We start from the raw sequence: 19,893 nt of genomic DNA on the forward strand, positions 1-19,893 counted from the left end.
ACAATGATTCTCTACACCAGGGTTTTGACTTGAGAGGGAATTAAGTTTGAGCAGCACAGCCAATCCTGGCCTAATGCTCCACAGGGCTCATTTATCAAACAACACTTCAGATTACTTATCGAGTGTCAGGGGGAGCCTGTCCAGCCATCAAACACACAGCAGACTACGCCACTTCATTTAGCATAACATTTCCACTAACTGGACAACAGCATGCGTGTGGTCCTGAGCAGTCATGAGATTTAAGAGGCTAGACAGCCTGTCTTTTGCCAAGAGGAGTCATATCAGCATTCTACCAATTAATCTACGATGTAAGTTTGACACATTTTAATTGCCAAGCATATATGCTGCAGAATGAGGGGCCGCCCAAAAAGTCCCCACCGGCTCCCTCTCTAATTATAAACTTCCTGCTTGAGTAATCACATGTCTTATTGTTTCCTAATTACCATTTTTACTATAAATTAAGCATTGCACTGCAGCGAGAGAGGCACAGAGCGGTGCATCAATACTGACATACACACAGAACCTTTAGAGAAAGCAATTCAACCGCTCCCCTCCTCTACCTCCCACTGTTATTGTTATCAGCGTAGCTTATTCATTCATTCTCACCCTCACACCATTTTTAAGGTATTCATTATCACAATGAGGGTTGTGTACAGCACACTATTGGAGCAGTGTGAGAGATGACCATTTAATGGATGTGAAAGCCTGAAATTGCTCAGCATTCAACATCATTATAGGAGTATTTTCAAACATAATAATGATGCCAGAACAGTATTGTTTTTCAGCCATGCATGAAACATGGAATTATAAATATCCCTCTAATAATCATATAATACAAACAACGACTTATCTTGTTTAAAGCTAGAATCCTTAATTGAAACAATAGCATAACATAACATAGCGTTCGCAAAGACCTCTGTTTTAGTAAAAAGCTGAAGGATGGGACTAGAGAAATGTAACCACTCTCAAATTCATAGACAGAGCTATTGATACAAGGACTGACCATCCATGATATCGAAATTGTGTTTTTTAACCATGATTTGAGGCTATACAGTGTTTGTTTACATTTACTTTGTTTACTAACATTGGTGTAAACAAGATTGTATTTGGGTTCTGATGGGTATACGACAGTTGAGCTAAGGCATTTAGAAGTTATATTCTTTAAGAATGAATGGGTACAGTGCATTTGGAAAGTATTCAGACCCCTTCCCTTTTTCCACATTTTGTTACTTTACAGCCTTATTCTAAAATAGATTAAATAAAATGTTTTCCTCATCAATCTACACACAATTCCCCATAATGACGAATCTAAAACAGGTTTTTTAGACATTTTTGCAAATTTATAAAAAATAAAATACCTCAATACTTTATTTACATAAGTATTCAGACCCTTTGTTATGAGACCCGAAATTCAGCTCAGGTTTATCCTGTTTCGATTGATCATCCTTGAGATGTTACTACAACTTGATTGGAGTCGACCTATGGTAAATTCAATTGATTGGACATGATTTGGAAAGGCACACACCTGTCTATATAAGGTCCCACAGTTGACACTGCATGTCAGAGCAAAAACCAAGCCATGAGGTCGAAGGAATTGTCCGTAGAGCTCCGAGACAGGATTGTGTCGAGGCACAGATCTGGGGAAAGGTACCAACAAATTTCTGCAGCATGTGGTCTCCATCATTCTTAAATGGAACCACCAATACTCTTCCTCTTCCTAAACTGAGCAATCGGGGGAGAAGGGCCTTGGTCAGGGAAAGGAAGGTGAACAAGAACCCGATGGTCACTCTGATAGAGCTCCAGAGTGACTGTGGAGATGGGAGAACCTTCCAGAAGGACAACCATCTCTGCAGCACTCCACCAATTAGGCTTTTATGGTATAGTGGCCAGACGGAAGCCACTCCTCAGTAAAAGGCACCTGACAGCCCGCTTGGAGTTTGTTAAAAGGCACCTAAAGGACTCTCAGACCATGAGAAACAAGATTCTCTGGTCTGATTAAACCAAGATTGAACTCCTTGGCCTGAATGCCAAGCGTCACATCTGGAGGAAACCTGGCACCATCCCTACGGTGAAGCATGGTGGTGGCAGCATCATGCTGTGGGGATGTTTTTCAGTGGCAGGGACTGGGAGACTAGTCAGGATCGAGGGAAAGATGAACGGAGCAAACTACAGAGAGATTATTGATGAAAACCTGCTCCAGAGCGCTCAGGACCTCAGACTGGGGGCAAAGGTTCACCTTCCAACAGGACAACGACCCTAAGCACACAGCCAAGACAACACAGGAGTAGCTCCGGGACAAGTCTCTGAATGTCCTTGAGTGGCCCAGCCAGAGCCCTGACTTGAACCCGATCGAACATCTCTGGAGAGACCTGAAAATAGCTGTGCAGCCACGCTCCCCATCTAACCTGACAGAGCTTGAGAGGATCTGCAGAGAAGAATGGGAGAAACTCCCCAAATACAGGTGTGCCAAGCTTGTAGTGTCATACCCAAGAAGACTCGAGGCTGTAATCGCTGCCAAAGGTGCTTCAACCAAGTAATGAGTAAATGGTCTGAATACTTACGGAAAAATGATATTTCAGTTTAAAAATATATATATATATATTTTTAAACAATTTTAATACATTTTAGAATAAGGCTGTAATGCAACAAAATGTGGAAAAAGTCAAGGGTCTGAATACTTTCTGAATGCACTGTATATCACTCATTTATAAGTCCAAAAATGTATGTAGCAACTAAGGATTCTGGCTTTAAATACCCCATGCAGTCTTTTTAATATATTTTTTAATCATCACTGTATGTCAAATAAATAACTGTGTGTGTTTATTTCATGAAAATAACTCAAATATGTTTTCAATCATTTATTTCCTTGCGCCTCCTTTTGCCATTAAAAAAAGTCTGAAAGCGTGGGCGTGTTGATACAAATGTACATATATTTACATACAGTGCCTTGCAAAAGTATTCATCCCCCTTGGCGTTTTTCCTATTTTTTTGCATTACAACCTGTAATTTAAATGGATTTGTATTTGTATTTCATGTAATCGACATACACAAAATAGTCAAAATTGGTGAAGTGAAATGAAAAAAATTAGAACAAATTAATAACGGAAAAGTGGTGCGTGCATATGTGTTCACCCCCTTTGCTATGAAGCCCCTAAATAAGATCTGGTGCAACCAATTACCTTCAGAAGTCACATATTTAGTTAAATAAAGTCCACCTGTGTGCAATCTAAGTGTCACATGATCTGTCACATGATCTCAGTATATATACACTTGTTCTGAAAGGCCCCAGAGTCTGCAACACCATTAAGCAAGGGGCACCACCAAGCAAGCGGCACCATGAAGACCAAGGAGCTCTCCAAACAGGTCAGGGACAAAGTTGTGGAGAAGTACAGATCAGGGTTGGGTTATAAAAAAATATCAGAGACTTTGAACATCCCACGGAGCACCATTAAATCCATTATTAAAAAATGAAAAGAATATGGCACCACAACAAACCTGCCAAGAGAGGGCCACCCACCAAAACTAACGGACCAGGCAAGGAGGGCATTAATCAGAGAGGCAACAAAGAGACCAAAGATAACCCTGAAGGAGCTGCAAAGCTCCACAGCGGGGATTGGAGTATCTGTCCATAGGACCCTTTAAGCCTTTAAGCCGCCCAAGAAAGTCCAGCAAGCACCAGGACCGTCTCCAAAAGTTGATTCAGCTGCGGGATTGGGGCACCACCAGTGCAGAGCTTGCTCAGGAATGGCAGCAGGCAGGTGTGAGTGCATCTGCACGAACAGTGAGGTGAAGACTTTTGGAGGATGGCCTGGTGTCAAGAAGGGCAGCAAAGAAGCCACTTCTCTCCAGGAAAAACATCAGGGACAAACTGATATTCTGCAAAAGGTACAGGGATTGGACTGCTGAGGACTGGGGTAAAGTCATTTTCTCTGATGAATCCCCTTTCCGATTGTTTGGGGCACCCAGAAAACAACTTGTCCGGAGAAGACAAGGTGAGCGCTACCATCAGTCCTGTGTCATGCCAACAGTAAAGCATCCTGAGACCATTAATGTGGGGGTTGCTTCTCAGCCAAGGGAGTGAGCTCACTCACAATTTTGCCTAAGAACACAGCCATGAATAAAGAATGGTACCAACACATCCTCCGAGAGCAACTTCTCCCAACCATCCAAGAACAGTTTGGTGATGACCAATGCCTTTCCCAGCATGATGGAGCACCTTGCCATAAGGCAAACGTGATAACTAAGTGGCTCGGGGAACAAAACATCGACATTTTGGGTCCATGGCCAGGAAACTCCCCAGACCTTAATCCCATTGAGAACTTGTGGTCGATCCTCAAGAGGCGGGTGGACAAACAAAAACCCACAAATTCTGACAAACTCCAAGCATTGATTATGCAAGAATGGGCTGCCATCAGTCAGGATGTGGCCCAGAAGTTAATTGACAGCATGCCAGGGCGGATTGCAGAGGTCTTGAAAAAGAAGGGTCAACACTGCAAATATTGACTCTTTGCATAAACTTAATGTAATTGTCAATAAAAGCCTTTGACACTTATGGAATGCTTGTAATTATACTTCGGTATACCATAGTAACATCTGACAAAAATATCTCATAACACTGAAGCAGCGAACTTTGTGAAGACCAATACTTGTGTCATTCTCAAAACCTTTGACCACCATAGCCCTGATTGGTGAATAGGATCGTCTAGACTCTAGAGCCTACTCCGCTTACCCCTTCAAAGTAGGAGAATACATATGCAAAGAAAAGATGACTGGTCATTGGTCAGAATAATCAGATTGTGCGTCATGCAGTGGGCCAAAAACTCCATCCCAGCTTAACAGACTGAAATTCCAGAATGTATATTTTATTTTATTTTTTTAAGCTCTTACACTAAAAGGGCATTATAATCAGTTTCACATGTTCAGAGTGTTATTTAAACCTCATAGTGTGGATATATCTTTCTTTATTTTTCTTCTGGAAAATCATGTTTTTGACTGCACTGCCCCTTTAATGCCATACGAAGGTCCCTATTCAATATTCAGTCAAACACAGTAACTGGGTCTGTGAGATAGTTCAAAAGCATCTTCATACTTCTTGTGTTGAAAGGACGCACATTTGGATTTATATACTCAACAGAAATTATGTTTACAGTGTGAAAACAAAACAGATAAGCAAACATGTTTCCCACTGCACAGCAACAGTTTTTTTCTACCTATCCCAGAAAATAAATCAGGGGTTGTTAGCATTACAGAACATTCACAGAGAAATGGTGTAGAACTGACATGATTCTGTTTTATGTAGAATAGTTATTCTTGTCAGCTAAGCATCATCTGCAACATTCAAAATGTTTCAAAACTGTTAACCAGTTTTAATTAAATGTAGCTACTGGTGATTAATGGGTCATGTTCATTTGGCACCTAAATGACTCAAATGGACTGAAACAGGGATGGACCTTCTGGTTTTGTCCAATAAAAAATCATTAATTTGTTTTCAGTTACAAAACGCTTTAAAACGTTTTCCGTTGCGTGCCCTAATGAACACGACCCTGGTTATTTGAACTTGGAACCCAGTGCTAGCTGGTGATATGCCTGCATACCTTCCCGTGGGCCTCATCCTCAGGCTGGACGTCATTGGGGTTGTATGGCTCTGAGGTGCTGACTGAGGTCTGTAATCCAGGCTTCATGGAAGGGGTTGGTGGGACAGACTCAGCTTTGTGGAAGAGACTGTCTGTTCCATAACCGAATGCTTGAATGGAATTTCCTGTGGGGGCAAATTATAAAGTCATTTGTCTAGACTGTCTTCCCAGTATTGGGGCAGCTGACAGTCAGCCCTAAGTCAACTTTTTGGTCCTCTGCCCAGTTTTTGGGTGTGGGTGTTGATCTTCCTTTTGCTTCACTACAGTTTTGTGTTCATTTTGAGACTGATAAAGCTAAGTAGTCAGCTGCCTGCATGTTTTATTGAACTTTACCTACTACACCCTACAACGATATACTGTACATCATATGATTATCACCTTATCAAAAATGTGCTATAATATACCTCTTTATCTTAGAGAGAAAACATCAGCCACATACAGGATGTTCATCCACAGACACCGCGGCCAAAGCCCTTGACTCATAAGGACACTCACTCAAACCTTTTATGTTGCAAAAAGGTTTTTGGTCAATTTACGACAACAACATGGCCAAATAGCCCTGTAATGTCTGCACTCGAGTTGATGAGCCCTATTTGTTAGCCAGTAAGTATCCAGAAACAGCATACTGTGAGATGGAATCTTTTAAAAGCAAATAAATGAGCTTGTAGAGTGAACACAAAATACTCTGCGGGGAAAGGGTGACAAATACATCTCCAGTCAGCTTTGCTGATGGGTGGGGGTAAACCAGAACAAAGTACCTTTTCACTCTGCTTGTCCATTTTAACAGAACACATGTTTCTTTCTGTTCAGGCAGAAAGAAGGCAAACCGTGTAATTGCTTGGCAACAACCTCCATTATAAGGTCACCATGCAGAGATGACTTTGAAACATTTCCCCCTTTCAGAGAGAACAAATGAGAGAGCAATGACACATGCAAAGAGAGCATGCATGCTCCGCGAGCACACCCACCCCCACACACATGCACGCATCCTGTACACACACATAGCATAGTAAAGACATAATTGACTTCAGATTTCTTATGTGAAGACATTCCATGGGGTACTTGGATATCTCAGCCTTGGGTTGGTAACAAATCTAGGACGAATGACAAAGCCATGAAGATCATAATGCTTGTGATTTCTAAAGGTATTGTAAAGTATCTTAATATGCTGGCCAAGTTAAGACAATAGTCTTGTTTTTATGCATCTCTTTGCTGGGGTGGAAAGATCATCCAGAGAAGTGCTAGGGGAATAAACTAATAAATCACCAAAGTTGGCTAGAGGGCTCCTTCAGCGGATGCTTTACTGCATCCAAATGTTCTACCGAGTGATTAAGCTCATTGCCGACAGCAATTCAATTTTTTAATGACTTCAGATACGTTTTTTAACCCTATTGCTGTTACCTGCAGGGACGAGGCTGAATACAATTAGCCTGTTATCTAATTTTACATAACATGTACCATCTCTGTGGATTTATGTCCCCCCACTTAGCGTATAAGAGCAAAGCTCCATACATTTCAGTTTATCTTATCCAGTTCCCATTGACTGCAAAGAGGAGATGCTGCATTTTGTATTATTTTCCAAGACGCCTCCTCAGCTACAAGCCTCATCCCTCATCTTGCAGACTCAGCTAATGGTGCACCATTGCAATCTATTGAAATAGTCTGAAAGCATTATCCACGCAATGGATAAATGCACTGGTATTGTGTACTTCTGATGATATTGCATGGTACATCACAATGGTGTGGCGGTAGCCTTGATATTTGACTACTAAATGGTGCCATTAGGATGATTTCTCTATCCTTTCACATTCCCATGTCAATGTTATTTTCATTAGATTGTCTTTTTTCTCATAGACTGATAAACACTAATATTTAAGGTTAAATCTGGAAATGACATGCAAATAATTGCTTTATCCCATAATCTGAACAATGTTGGGGTATTGAGGTGTAATGAGTTGATAAGAAATGGATCACAATGTATCTTGTCTAGGGTTGCAAAATTCTGGGAACTTTCAATAAATTCCCAGATTTTCCCGAAATCCTGGTTGGAGGATTTCCGGAATCAGGAGGGAATAAGTGGGAAATCCGGAATCCTCCAACCAGGATTTCTGCAACCCTAATCTTGTCATTTCAAACCAAACACAATCAGTGGTCAAATAGGATTATAGAGGTTGATTCTAGCAATGAGCTATGAAAAGAAAGGAACAGTCATCTAATATTGTGAATGAAATAACTGTTACAAGACCAGCCAGTCAATATTACCCATATACCCCACAACTCACAGTGCCGAGAAACATCTGCTTTAAATTTTTTTTTATATATATATATACTGTATATATATATACATACACACAGTGCAACACCTCTTGACTTTCTCCACATTTTGTTACGTTGTAGCCTTATTAAAAAATTAATAAAATTGTTTTTTCCCCTCATCAATCTACACAATACCCCATAATGAAAAATCAAAAACAATTCCTCTCAAGCTCTGTCAGGTATTTTCAGGTCTCTCCAGACATGTTCGATCGGTTTCAAGTCCAGGCTCTGGCTGGGCCAATCAAGGACATTCAGAGACTTGTCCCGAAGCCACTCCTGCGTTGTCTTGGCTGTGTGCTTAGGGTCGTTGTCCTGTAGGAATGTGAACCTTCGCCCCAGTCTGAGGTCCTGAGTGCTCTGGAGCAGGTTTTCATCGAGGAGCTCTCTCTACTTTGCTCCGTTCATCTTTCCCTCGATCCTGACTAGTCTCCCAGTCCCTGCCGCTGAAAAACATCCCCACAGCATGATGCTGTCACCACCATGCTTCACCGTAGGGATGGTGCCAGGTTTCCTCCAGACGTGAGGCTTGGCATTCAGGCCAAATAGTTCAATCTTGATTTCATCAGACCAGAAAATCTTGTTTCTCATGGTATGAGAGTCCTTTAAGTGCCTTTTGGCAAACACCAAGCGGGCTGTCATGTGCCTTTTACTGAGGAGTGGCTTCCGTCTGGTCACTCTACCACAAAGGCCTGATTGGTGGAGTGCTGCAGAGATGGTTGTCCTTCTGGAAGGTTCTCCCATCTCCACAGAGGAACTCTGGAGCTCTTTCAGAGTCACCATTGGGTTCTTGGTCACCTCCCTGACCAAGGCCCTTCTCCCCTGATTGCTCAGTTTGGCTGGGCGGCCAGCTCTAGGAAGAGTCTTGGTGGTTCCAAATTCTTCCATTTAAGAATGATGGAGGCCACTGTGTTCTTGGGGATCTTCAATGCTGAAGAAATGTTTTGGTATCCTTCCCCAGATCTGTGCCTTGACACGATCCTGTCTCGGAGCTCTACGGACAATTCCTTCGACCTCATGGCTTGGTTTTTGCTCTAAAATGCACTTTCAACTGTGGGACCTTATATAGACAGGTGTGTGCTTTTCCAAATGATGTCCAATCAAGTTGTAGAAGCATCTCAAGGATGATCAATGGAAACAGGATGTACCTGAGCTCAATTTTGAGTCTCATAGCAAAGGGTCTGAATACTTATGTAAATAAGGTATTTCTGTTTTAGTTTTTTTATACATTTGCCAAAATGTATTATGGGAATTGTGTGTTGATTGATGAGGAACCCTTTTTATTTAATCCATTTTAGAATATGGCTGTAACGTAACAAAATGTGGAAAAAGGGAAGGGGTCTGAATATTTTTCGAATGCACTGTATATATATACAGACCCCAAATGTACCTAAAAAAACCTCAAATATGTTAGATGTGCCAGTTCACTTTCAGTTTAGAGGGAAACACACTACAGATTCGAATGGTGGTGCCTTTAAAATCATATCTGAAGTAGTCTTGTATGTGTTACAAAATAGATTTTTAAAGGCAAGCTGGACTCACTCAAGCAGGTGTTCTCTGTGAAGTCCCTCAGAAAGCTCTCACACTCCTCTTCCTGGTTCCCACTTCCTTTACAGGTGCACCATGGGGAGACAGTCCAGTTGGTGTAGCTGCCGTCCACGTAATTTGGAGTCATATCTGTCCCTATAGAGGTGAGAATAAAGCTACAGTTACAGATCATTCACAGGTCACTAATGGATAATAATGGACTACATTTACTATAAACAGTATACCTACCTACACAGGCTTACAGTATGTTGCTAATGGCGACAGGGCCTACATTGTACCATGGAGCTGGGGGGGGGAGCAACTAACAGTAGTATGCTAGCTAGTCATATTAGTTTAGAAAGATATTACCAAAAACAGATGTTCTGTTGATGCTTTCAGGAGAGGAGTGCTTTATTTGTGGAAAACACATCATACTGTGTAGTCCAGAACAACTAACAAGAGTAAGTTTACACTAGAGATATGTCTGACACATTTATTGTAACTATCAACAATTCAATTACAGACAGGTGGTAGTGGGAAAGCTATGCCATCCCTAAAGAGTATTTTAAGTTCACTTAAAGTAGTCAAAAATAACTAATTTTGTCTACCGCCTTCATTGTACTGAATAGTGCCAACACATTACTAAGGTGCTTTCAAATGTCTACTGGTATGGAAGGATATCTTTGCGGCGCAAATTTTCCTTTTTCTATTTGAAGAACATTTACTATACAAGTAAACAGATAATTAAATGTTTTAACGAAGTGAACACTCTCTCTCTCCCATCATCACCTCCACTCAGCCACTGATGTAAAATGTGTTTGGGGGAAGAAATAGAGGAGGGGTATGGGTATCACTTAACCTAAAGTCTGCAGGTATAGTGCATTATAATGAATTATAAGACTTGTCATAAGCATGTATTAACACCCTAAAATGTCTTATCATCTCCAATGATCCTGACAAAATAACAGCCATATTGAGCCAGTAATAAAAAGTGTCCTGTCATAATGAGATATTACATTATATAAGCCTTAAAATAAGCCATTATAAAAGCTTATACATACAGTATAACAACTAATAAAGCATTATACTTGCAGGCTTTAAGTCAAGTTTTACCAGGGTAGGTAGCCCAAAATCCCCTGCACTCACCAATGAGGCCAGCGTAGGAGGCCAGACATGCCTGGTAGTTGTCCTCATTTGGGCAGCTGCTGACTGTGTGCTGAGTCACCATGCAGTTCATGTGGAAATCAGCCAGTCTAGACCTGCACACAAACAAACACAATGGACTACATCAGCAGCACACACACTGGAAGTGCACTTTTTGCTATGAATGGATTGCTCATAGTTCAACAGAAGCTCACTACGTGTAAGTTTGAGCATGTTAGCTAAATAAATGTCTATTAGCTAAATAAAAATGTCTAATAAATGTTGTCACGTTTTCACTCACCGCCTTCCACATTGTTGGCACACATAATCAGACCTGGTTCAAATTCTATTTAAGGTATTTCAATTACTTTCAAAGACATTTGGAAGTAAGTATTTTGATATTCTCTATTTGAAAACACGTAGTTGAATATTGGAATGTATTTGGAAATACACTTGGAAAGTGTTGGCATGTATTTGAATATACTTAAATACACAGTGTATTTTGAAATACAAATACAAACTCCCATGCATCTGAACCAATGTCTGTTTGGTATTTGAATTTTCTTTTGGTGAAATAAGTATACTTTCAAATTATTCCAATGAAAGTAGTTGATTCGGGCCACATTATTTGAAAATACTCAAATACACAGAAAATAAGTATTTACAGTGCCTTCGGAAAGTATTCATAGCCAACGACTTATTCCCCATTTTGTTGTGTTACAGCCTGAATTCAAAATTGATTAAATTGTTGTTGTTTTTCACCCATCTACACAAAATATCCCATAATGACAAAGTGAAAACATGATTTTAGAAATGTTTGCAAATTTATTGAAAATTCAATACAGAAATATCTCACTTACATAAGTATTCACACCCCTGAGTCAATACATGTTAGAATCACCTTTGGCAGTGAGTATTTGTGGGTAAATCTCTAAGTGTTTGCACACCTGAATTGTACAATATTTGCTCACTACTCTTTTCAAAATTCTTCAAGCTCTGTCAAATTGGTTGTTGATCATAGCTAGACAACAATTTTCTAATCTTGCCACAGATTTTCAAGCAGATTTAAGTCAAAACTGTAACTCGGACACTCAGGAACATTCACTGTCTTCTTGATAAGCAGGTCCTGTGTAGATTTGGCCTTGTGTTTTAGGTTATTGTCCTGCTGAAAGGTGAATTCATTTTCCAGTGTCTGATGGAAAGCAGACTGAACCAGGTTTTCCTCTAGGATTTTGCCTGTGCTTAGCGCCATTCCATTTATTTTGTATCCTGAAAAACTATCCAGTCCTTAACGATTACAACCATAGCCATAACATGATGCAGCCACCACTATGCTTGAAAATAAGGAGAGTGGTACTCAGTAACACTTTGTATTCAGGACAAAAAATGAATTGCTTTGCCACATTTTTTTCAGTATTACTTTAGTGCGTTGTTGCAAACAGGATGCATGTTTTGGAATTTTTGTTTCTGTACAGGCTTCCTTCTTTTCACTCTGTCAATTAGATTAGTATCACAGCCATTAAACTCTGTAACTGTTTTAAAGTCACCATTGGCCTCATGGTGAAATCCCTGAGCAGTTTCCTTCCTCTCCGGCAACTGAGTTAAGAAGGCCGCCTGTATCTTTGTAGTGACTGGGTGTGTTGATACACCATCCAAAGTTTAATTAATAACTTTACCATGCTCAAAGGGATATTAAATGTCTGCTTTTTATAATTTTTTACCCATCTACCAATTGGTGCCCTTCTTTGTGAGGCATTGGAAAACCTCCCTGGTCTTTGTGGTTGAATCTGTGTTTGAAATTCACTGTTCGACTGAGGGATCTTACAGATAAACTATTTTTGCACACAGAGTGAGTCCATGCAATTTATAATGTGACTTGTTAAGCTAATTTTTACTCCTGAACTTATTTAGGCTTGCCATAACAAAGGGGTTGAACACTTATTGACTCAAGACATTTCAGATTTCCATTTTTTATTAATTTGTAAACATTTGAAATACATTATTCCACTTTGACATTATTGGGTATTGTGTGTAGGCCAGTGACCCAGCAAATCTCAATTTAATCAATTTTAAATTCAGGCTGTAACACAACAAAATGTGGAAAAAGTCAAGGGGTGTGAATACTTTCTGAAGGCACTGTATATAACAAATAATCAAATACAGTATTTGAACCCAGGTCTGCACAATAAGGCCGTGATTCAATCTGATCACGCATTGTCGACAATGCAGCTTTAATAGATAATTTCCCATTCAGCTCACATATCCTGTGTTTACCGTGAATGCACTTTCCACAAACACGGAAACATTGCCTTTAAAACCTGCATTGTCGACAACGCTCGATCGGATCGAAGTTCAGAATCAGATATCAATGAACTAAGCTTCCCATAGAATCGGTCAACTGTAAACTAATCAGGGGAGAGACGGCTCGGATTTTGGCACCACTTTTCTCAAAACAGCTGAAATTGTGCCTGAAATTAAAATGGAGGATGGTGTACAAATTCAGTTCTGGTTTACGCCAACAGGTATCATGCATAGCAACCAATGTGATAACGTTAGAATACTGATTAGATTTTTTTTGGGGGGGTGGGTGTCATGCATCATAATAACAGTTGAGATAGACAGCACTGCGAATATCTGTCAGGATTTGTTACACCATGACCGGCCCCACATTTGCGTCCGTGCACGTCATCGTGCACATGATCATTCCGTCTATCCCCACCAAACATGGTCATGACACACAGGTTAAAATACCAAAAACAACTGTGAATCAATTATATTAATTTAGGGGCTGGTCGAAACACACATTCATGGACATTTAGCTAGATAGCTGTTGACAGAAGTTTGTCCTGGGAGATGATCATTGGGTTGTTATTTTACCTGACATGCATGTGGTTCTCTTTTTAGCTGGTTCTTTGCAGAATTTTGACACAGGGTCATACAAAATCGTGTGTTTCTCTACTCCAACGATTAATCCACTGATAAAAAGGGAAACCTAGTTAGTCTTTAGTTAGTTATCTTTGATTCATCTCTCATTCATCTTTCAAGCACCCACGTGGGTTTGTATCTTTGTGAAAACCAATAACGAGATGGAAGAGGTGGGACTTGCAGCGTGTCGGCAATGCAGACGCTCATTGACGCGTGCAAGCAGTGTGGAAGAAATGATTGAATAACATGTATGTGTACATTTATTTTGCAAAGCTACTTTTCTGCCAGCTACGTGCTTATCATGTAACGATCCCGGCTGTCTGAGTCGGGTCCTGTCTGGTGACTAGTGTTTCGGTTCGTAATCTCCAGTTTCCCGAGGGTTCGGGAACGCTCCGGGGAGCGCTCTTGTTTCCCGCACCTGCATCCCATCAGCAATCTGCACACCTGGTCCTGATCATCACCCTTCTTAGGCTCTGGCCTAACATCCAGTTCCTGCCGGATCGTTAGCTATGAACAGTATGTTGGTCAGCGTATCAGCCTCTGAGCCATTAGTGTTAGTTTTGTTGTTTTGCACCTTGTGACTTGCTGTGTACTGACCTCCGTTTTTGTTCTGTCTGCAGTCTCTCACCCGGAACCTTCACCACCTCTGCCTGATGGTCGGCGGCTGCCGAGCCAGTACCGGACCAACCACTGCACCCTCAACAACCCATCCACGCCACCCGCTCTGTTCCCTGGATTATTCAGCCTCACTCGGAATCTATTAATAAACACTCACCTTTCTCTCAACGTACCTTGTCCTGGTCTGCTTCTGGGTTCTGGCATAGTAAACCGTGACAGAACGATCCGGCCAGTAATGAACCCAGCGGACCTGGACTCTGTTCGCCATGCTATTACCCAGCAGGAGAAGATGTTGGGCCATCATAGCACGGTACTACAGGAGATCGCGTTGTCAGTTCGGAACCTTTCTACCGGTCTGACGGAGGTCCAGAACCAACGTAAGTGTCCGGTGGAGGATCCACTACCGGTTTCACCCATCTCGCCTGCCGCTTCTGAAGCTGTGTCCATCTGTGAGCCCAAGGTTCCGACGCCGGATAAATATGAGGGGGAGCTGGGAAGATGCCGTTCCTTCCTTATGCAGTGTGGATTAGTGTTCGATCTACAGCCCTACTCTTATGCCACAGACAAGGCTAGGATAGCCTTTGTGATTGAGTTGCTGCGTGGTCGAGCGCTGGAGTGGGCTTCAGCCGTTTGGGAACGACAGGATCCCTGCATGGCTTCATACCAGGGGTTCGCGGCCGAGATGAGGAAGCTCTTCGACCATTCCGTCCGAGGGAGGGACGCAGCTAGGCGCCTGTTTTCGCTTCGCCAAGGAACTCGCAGCGTGGCCGACTTCGTGATCGAGTTCAAGACGTTGGCTGTGGAGAGTGGGTGGAACGAGGAGTCTCTGCAAGCGGCCTTTTACCAGGGTCTGTCGGAGCAGCTCAAGGATGAGTTGATCTCCTATCCGGAGCCTAGTGACCTGGACAGCTTGGTAGCCTTGTCTATTCGGGTGGATAATCGAGTCCGAGAGCGAAGGAGGGAGAAGCAATGGGGTCCGTCCAATCGATCAGCTTCTCAGTTCCCAGTCGGGTCGGGTGGTGGACCAGAACACGTCGATCATTCTCCACCACAATGGATTAGTGGAGAGGTCCTCTCTCCCGATTCTGAACCCATGCAAGTGGGGCGGCACGGGTTAACCAAGGAGGAGCGTCAACATAGACGTAAGACCAACTGCTGCCTCTACTGTGGTAGCTCGGGACATTACATCTCCACTTGTTTCCGGCGGTCGTCAAACTGCCCGGCTCGCTAAAGTTGGGAGGACTTTTAGCGAGCCAGTTTCAACCTCTCAGTACCTCTGTCAGACCCCGTTTCCGGCTACCCTTGTGAACAGGAATCAGAGCTTAGCGCTTAACGCTTTTATCGATTCAGGTGCCGATGGAAGCTTTCTTGATGCCGAGTTGGTGGAACAGCTGGGGCTTTCCAAGGAGCAATTGCCGGAAGCCATTGAGGCGACCACTCTGAACGGCAGTAGTCTGGCACGTATCACGATGAGGACTGAACCGGTTAAGATGCGGTTGTCGGGAATCATTCTGAGATGATTTCATTCTTCATTCTGCCGTCTTCCCATGTTCCTCTGGTCCTTGGATACCCCTGGCTGAAGGAACACAATCCCACGTTCGATTGGGTGACGGGCAAGGTAACGAGTTGGAGCCTTGATTGTCATGCTAACTGTCTCAAGACTGCCTGCCCCCATTCGGTTCCCAGTCAGGTGATTGAGGCTAGACCCCCAGATTTGTCCCTGGTTCCCGAGACATATCACGATTTGGGGGAAGTTTTCAGTAAGCAGAAGGCTCTGTCACTCCCTCCCCACCGACCATATGATTGTGCCATCAACCTGGTCCCTGGAGCTGTCTACCCCAAGGGAAGGTTATACAGTATCTCCCGACCTGAACGTGAGGCGTTGGAGACCTACATCAAGGAGTCCCTAGCTGCTGGTCTCGTTCGTCCCTCGTCATCACCCCTGGGGGCAGGATTCTTCTTTGTGGGTAAGAAGGATGGCTCTCTTCGACCGTGTATTGATTATCGGGGGTTGAATGACATCACGGTCAAGAACAAGTATCCCCTGCCCTTGATGAGTTCTGCCTTCGACTCCTTACAGGGTGCTACGGTGTTCACCAAGCTAGACCTACGCAATGCGTATCACCTGGTCCGGATCAGAGAGGGGGACGAGTGGTTGACGGGTTTCAATACACCGATGGGTCACTTCGAGTATCAGGTGATGCCGTTTGGACTGACCAATGCTCCAGCGGTATTCCAGAGTATGGTGAACGACGTCCTGAGAGATATGATCGGTCTCTTTGTGTTTGTTTACCTGGATGACATTCTGATCTTCTCGAAGGAACCTTCCGACCACGTCCAGCATGTCCGGCAGGTTCTGCAGCGATTGTTGGAGAATCGCCTGTTCGTGAAGGCCGAGAAGTGCGAGTTTCACGCCCACACGACATCCTTTCTCGGGTACATCATCTCCAGGGGAGAGATTAGGATGGACCAGGAGAAGGTGAGAGCGGTTCTGGAATGGGCCCAGCCCGGTACGAGATTGCAGCTCCAGAGATTTTTGGGGTTTGCGAATTTCTACCGCAGATTCATCCGGGATTACAGCCGTGTGGCCGCTCCGTTAACTGCCTTGACTTCCAGTATCAGGACCTTCAAGTGGAATCCGGAGGCGGATCGAGCGTTTCTGGATTTGAAGAGGCGATTCACCAACGCACCGATTCTCTCTCAACCGGACACGGCCCGTCAGTTCGTCGTTGAAGTGGACCGCGTCTGATGTGGGAGTTGGCGCCATCCTGTCGCAGCGATGCTCCACGGACAGTAAACTCCATCCCTGCGCCTACTACTCTCGTCGCCTTTCGCCTGCGGAGAGGAATTACGATGTGGGTAACCGGGAGCTTCTCGCGGTGAAACTTGCCTTGGAGGAGTGGCGCCACTGGTTGGAGGGGGCGGAGCAACCGTTTATTGTCTGGACTGACCACAAGAATCTTGCTTACGTGCAATCGGCTAAACGTCTCAACTCCCGTCAGGCCAGGTGGGCGTTGTTTTTCGGACGATTCAAGTTTGCCCTGACGTTCCGACCTGGATCTAAGAACGGCAAGGCGGACGCCTTGTCCCGGATGTTCTCCAAGACGGAGGAGAGTGGGTCCAAGACCGAGACAATCCTCCCCCGGAACTGCGTCGTGGGAGCAGTTATGTGGAAGATTGAGGAGGAGGTGCTGGCGGCCCTTCGGACTCAGCCCGGTCCCGGTAACGGTCCACCCGGTCGGTTGTTTGTGCCTGAGTCGGTTCGTCCTGCTGTCCTCAAATGGTCCCACGCCAGCAAGATGGCTTGTCACCCTGGCGTGGCTCGGACAATGGCGTTTCTTCGCAGACGTTTTTGGTGGCCTGCCATGGCCGAGGATACTCGGGGTTTTGTTGCTGCCTGTCCAGTGTGTGCGCAGAATAAGAGTACCAATCGGCCCAGCTCTGGACTACTTCACCCCCTTCCTATTCCCCGCGACCATGGTCGCATCTGGCCCTGGACTTCGTCACTGGGTTGCCCGCTTCTGAGGGGAACACGGTCGTTCTGACTATCGTGGACAGATTCAGCAAGTTCGCCCACTTTGTGCCTATTGCCAAGCTTCCCTCTGCCTCGGAGACGTCCGAGATCCTGGTTAGGGAGGTTTTCAGGGTCCACGGTTTGCCCAGTGATATCGTTTCCGACCGTGGCCCTCAGTTTACCTCTGCTGTCTGGAAGTCCTTCTGTTTGGCCATTGGAGCTACAGTCAGTCTCACATCTGGTTTTCACCCCCAATCCAATGGTCAGGCGGAGAGAGCCAACCAGAAGATGGAATCCACGCTACGCTGTCTGGTCTCTTCCAACCCCACCTCCTGGGTCTCTCAGTTGCCTTGGGTTGAGTATGCCCACAATACTCTTCCTACATCTGCCACTGGGATGTCTCCCTTCCAGTGCCTGTATGGCTACCAACCTCCCCTGTTTCCTTCTCAGGAGAAGGAGCTCTCAGTGCCTTCTGTTCAGGCCCATATTCGTCGTTGCCACCGGACCTGGCATCGGGCCAGAAAGGCACTCCTTAGAGTTTCGGACCGGTATCAGCTCCAGGCGAATCGTCGCCGGATCCCCGCTCCCACCTATACCATCGGAGATAGGGTTTGGTTGGCCACACGGGATCTTCCGTTACGGACTGAGTCTAGGAAGTTGTTACCGAAGTTCATTGGTCCGTTTGTGGTGGAGAAGGTGGTCAATCCAGTGGCAGTTCGACTCAAACTACCGAGGACGCTCAGAGTCCACCCCACCTTTCATGTCTCCTGCCTCAAGCCTGTCTTCCTCAGTCCTCTGTTGCCTCCTCCGCCTCCTCCTCCTCCTCCTCGGATGATCGGAGGTGGTCCTGCCTACACGGTGCGTCGCATCATGGATTCCAGACGGCGGGGCCGGGGTTTCCAGTATCTCGTGGACTGGGAGGGGTATGGCCCTGAAGAGAGGAGTTGGATTCCGCGGCGACAAGTCCTAGATGCGGACCTCATCAGTGACTTCTACCGCCTCCATCCTGGCGCTCCGGGAGTCCGCCCGGTGGCGTTCGTCGGAGGGGGGGTACTGTAACGATCCCGGCTGTCTGAGTCGGGTCCTGTCTGGTGACTAGTGTTTCGGTTCGTAATCTCCAGTTTCCCGAGGGTTCGGGAACGCTCCGGGGAGCGCTCTTGTTTCCCGCACCTGCATCCCATCAGCAATCTGCACACCTGGTCCTGATCATCACCCTTCTTAGGCTCTGGCCTAACATCCAGTTCCTGCCGGATCGTTAGCTATGAACAGTATGTTGGTCAGCGTATCAGCCTCTGAGCCATTAGTGTTAGTTTTGTTGTTTTGCACCTTGTGACTTGCTGTGTACTGACCTCCGTTTTTGTTCTGTCTGCAGTCTCTCACCCGGAACCTTCACCACCTCTGCCTGATGGTCGGCGGCTGCCGAGCCAGTACCGGACCAACCACTGCACCCTCAACAACCCATCCACGCCACCCGCTCTGTTCCCTGGATTATTCAGCCTCACTCGGAATCTATTAATAAACACTCACCTTTCTCTCAACGTACCTTGTCCTGGTCTGCTTCTGGGTTCTGGCATAGTAAACCGTGACATATCATGGCCATCTCAAGTGTTACCCAACTTGGTTCTTAACTGAGAAAGCTGATAAAAAATAATGGTTTTGTTTGTATGTTTATGATAGAAGTTTAAATGTGTTTATCCCTGCAGGGTGGGATCACTAATCCAGTTAAGTAGGTTTATTTAAGTAGCGTGTGCACAGTTGTTCTCTCTTTCCACATCACTGATGCCCACTAAGATGGAGTGATTCACTCGCACTCGTGCCCTTCCTCTTCAACCATGACTTATTCATTCTGCCCCAACACCTTTCTGCCTGAAGGTCAAAGGTAATGCTTCCGGTTATGTAGCCCTAAGTAAACATGCCTTGCTGCAAACAGTCTTGCAGCATAATAAAGCTTTTCAGCATACTGTTTACTGTTGACTGGTAGATGAGGAATCATAGGCAGAAGTTGAGACGCTTTGGGGAATTGAGATACCGTACAACTTCAATTAAACGCCAAGTCTCAAATAGCCACCTGTCCCTTTTAATAGCCGGGCAACGGCACATATTTCAGAAAATAAAAGCCTGTTTCAAATAAACGCTGGATCTAAGATAATTGTTTACGAGGTTACCATGAATTGTTTATGAGGCTTAATGTAAATAATTCAGTAATGACTCTGAAAAATA

At 44.4% G+C, this 19,893-nt stretch overlaps 1 protein-coding gene across 2 annotated transcripts in view; it reads right to left on the reverse strand.

Annotated features, from left to right (window-relative positions):
- Positions 1-19,893, reverse strand: part of LOC121551356 (GDNF family receptor alpha-2-like) — a 77,276-nt gene that overhangs the window by 12,634 nt on the left and 44,749 nt on the right. For both annotated transcript variants that reach the window (XM_041863964.2, XM_041863965.2), the window contains exons 5-7: positions 10,620-10,732; positions 9,489-9,629; positions 5,595-5,758 (exon numbers count right to left, since the gene is read on the reverse strand). In XM_041863964.2, the coding sequence (XP_041719898.1) occupies positions 5,595-5,758; positions 9,489-9,629; positions 10,620-10,732 (418 nt within the window). The remainder of the gene's footprint in view (positions 1-5,594; positions 5,759-9,488; positions 9,630-10,619; positions 10,733-19,893) is intronic.

Source organism: Coregonus clupeaformis, chromosome 18, assembly GCF_020615455.1.
Source record: "Coregonus clupeaformis isolate EN_2021a chromosome 18, ASM2061545v1, whole genome shotgun sequence".
NCBI lineage: Eukaryota > Metazoa > Chordata > Actinopteri > Salmoniformes > Salmonidae > Coregonus > Coregonus clupeaformis.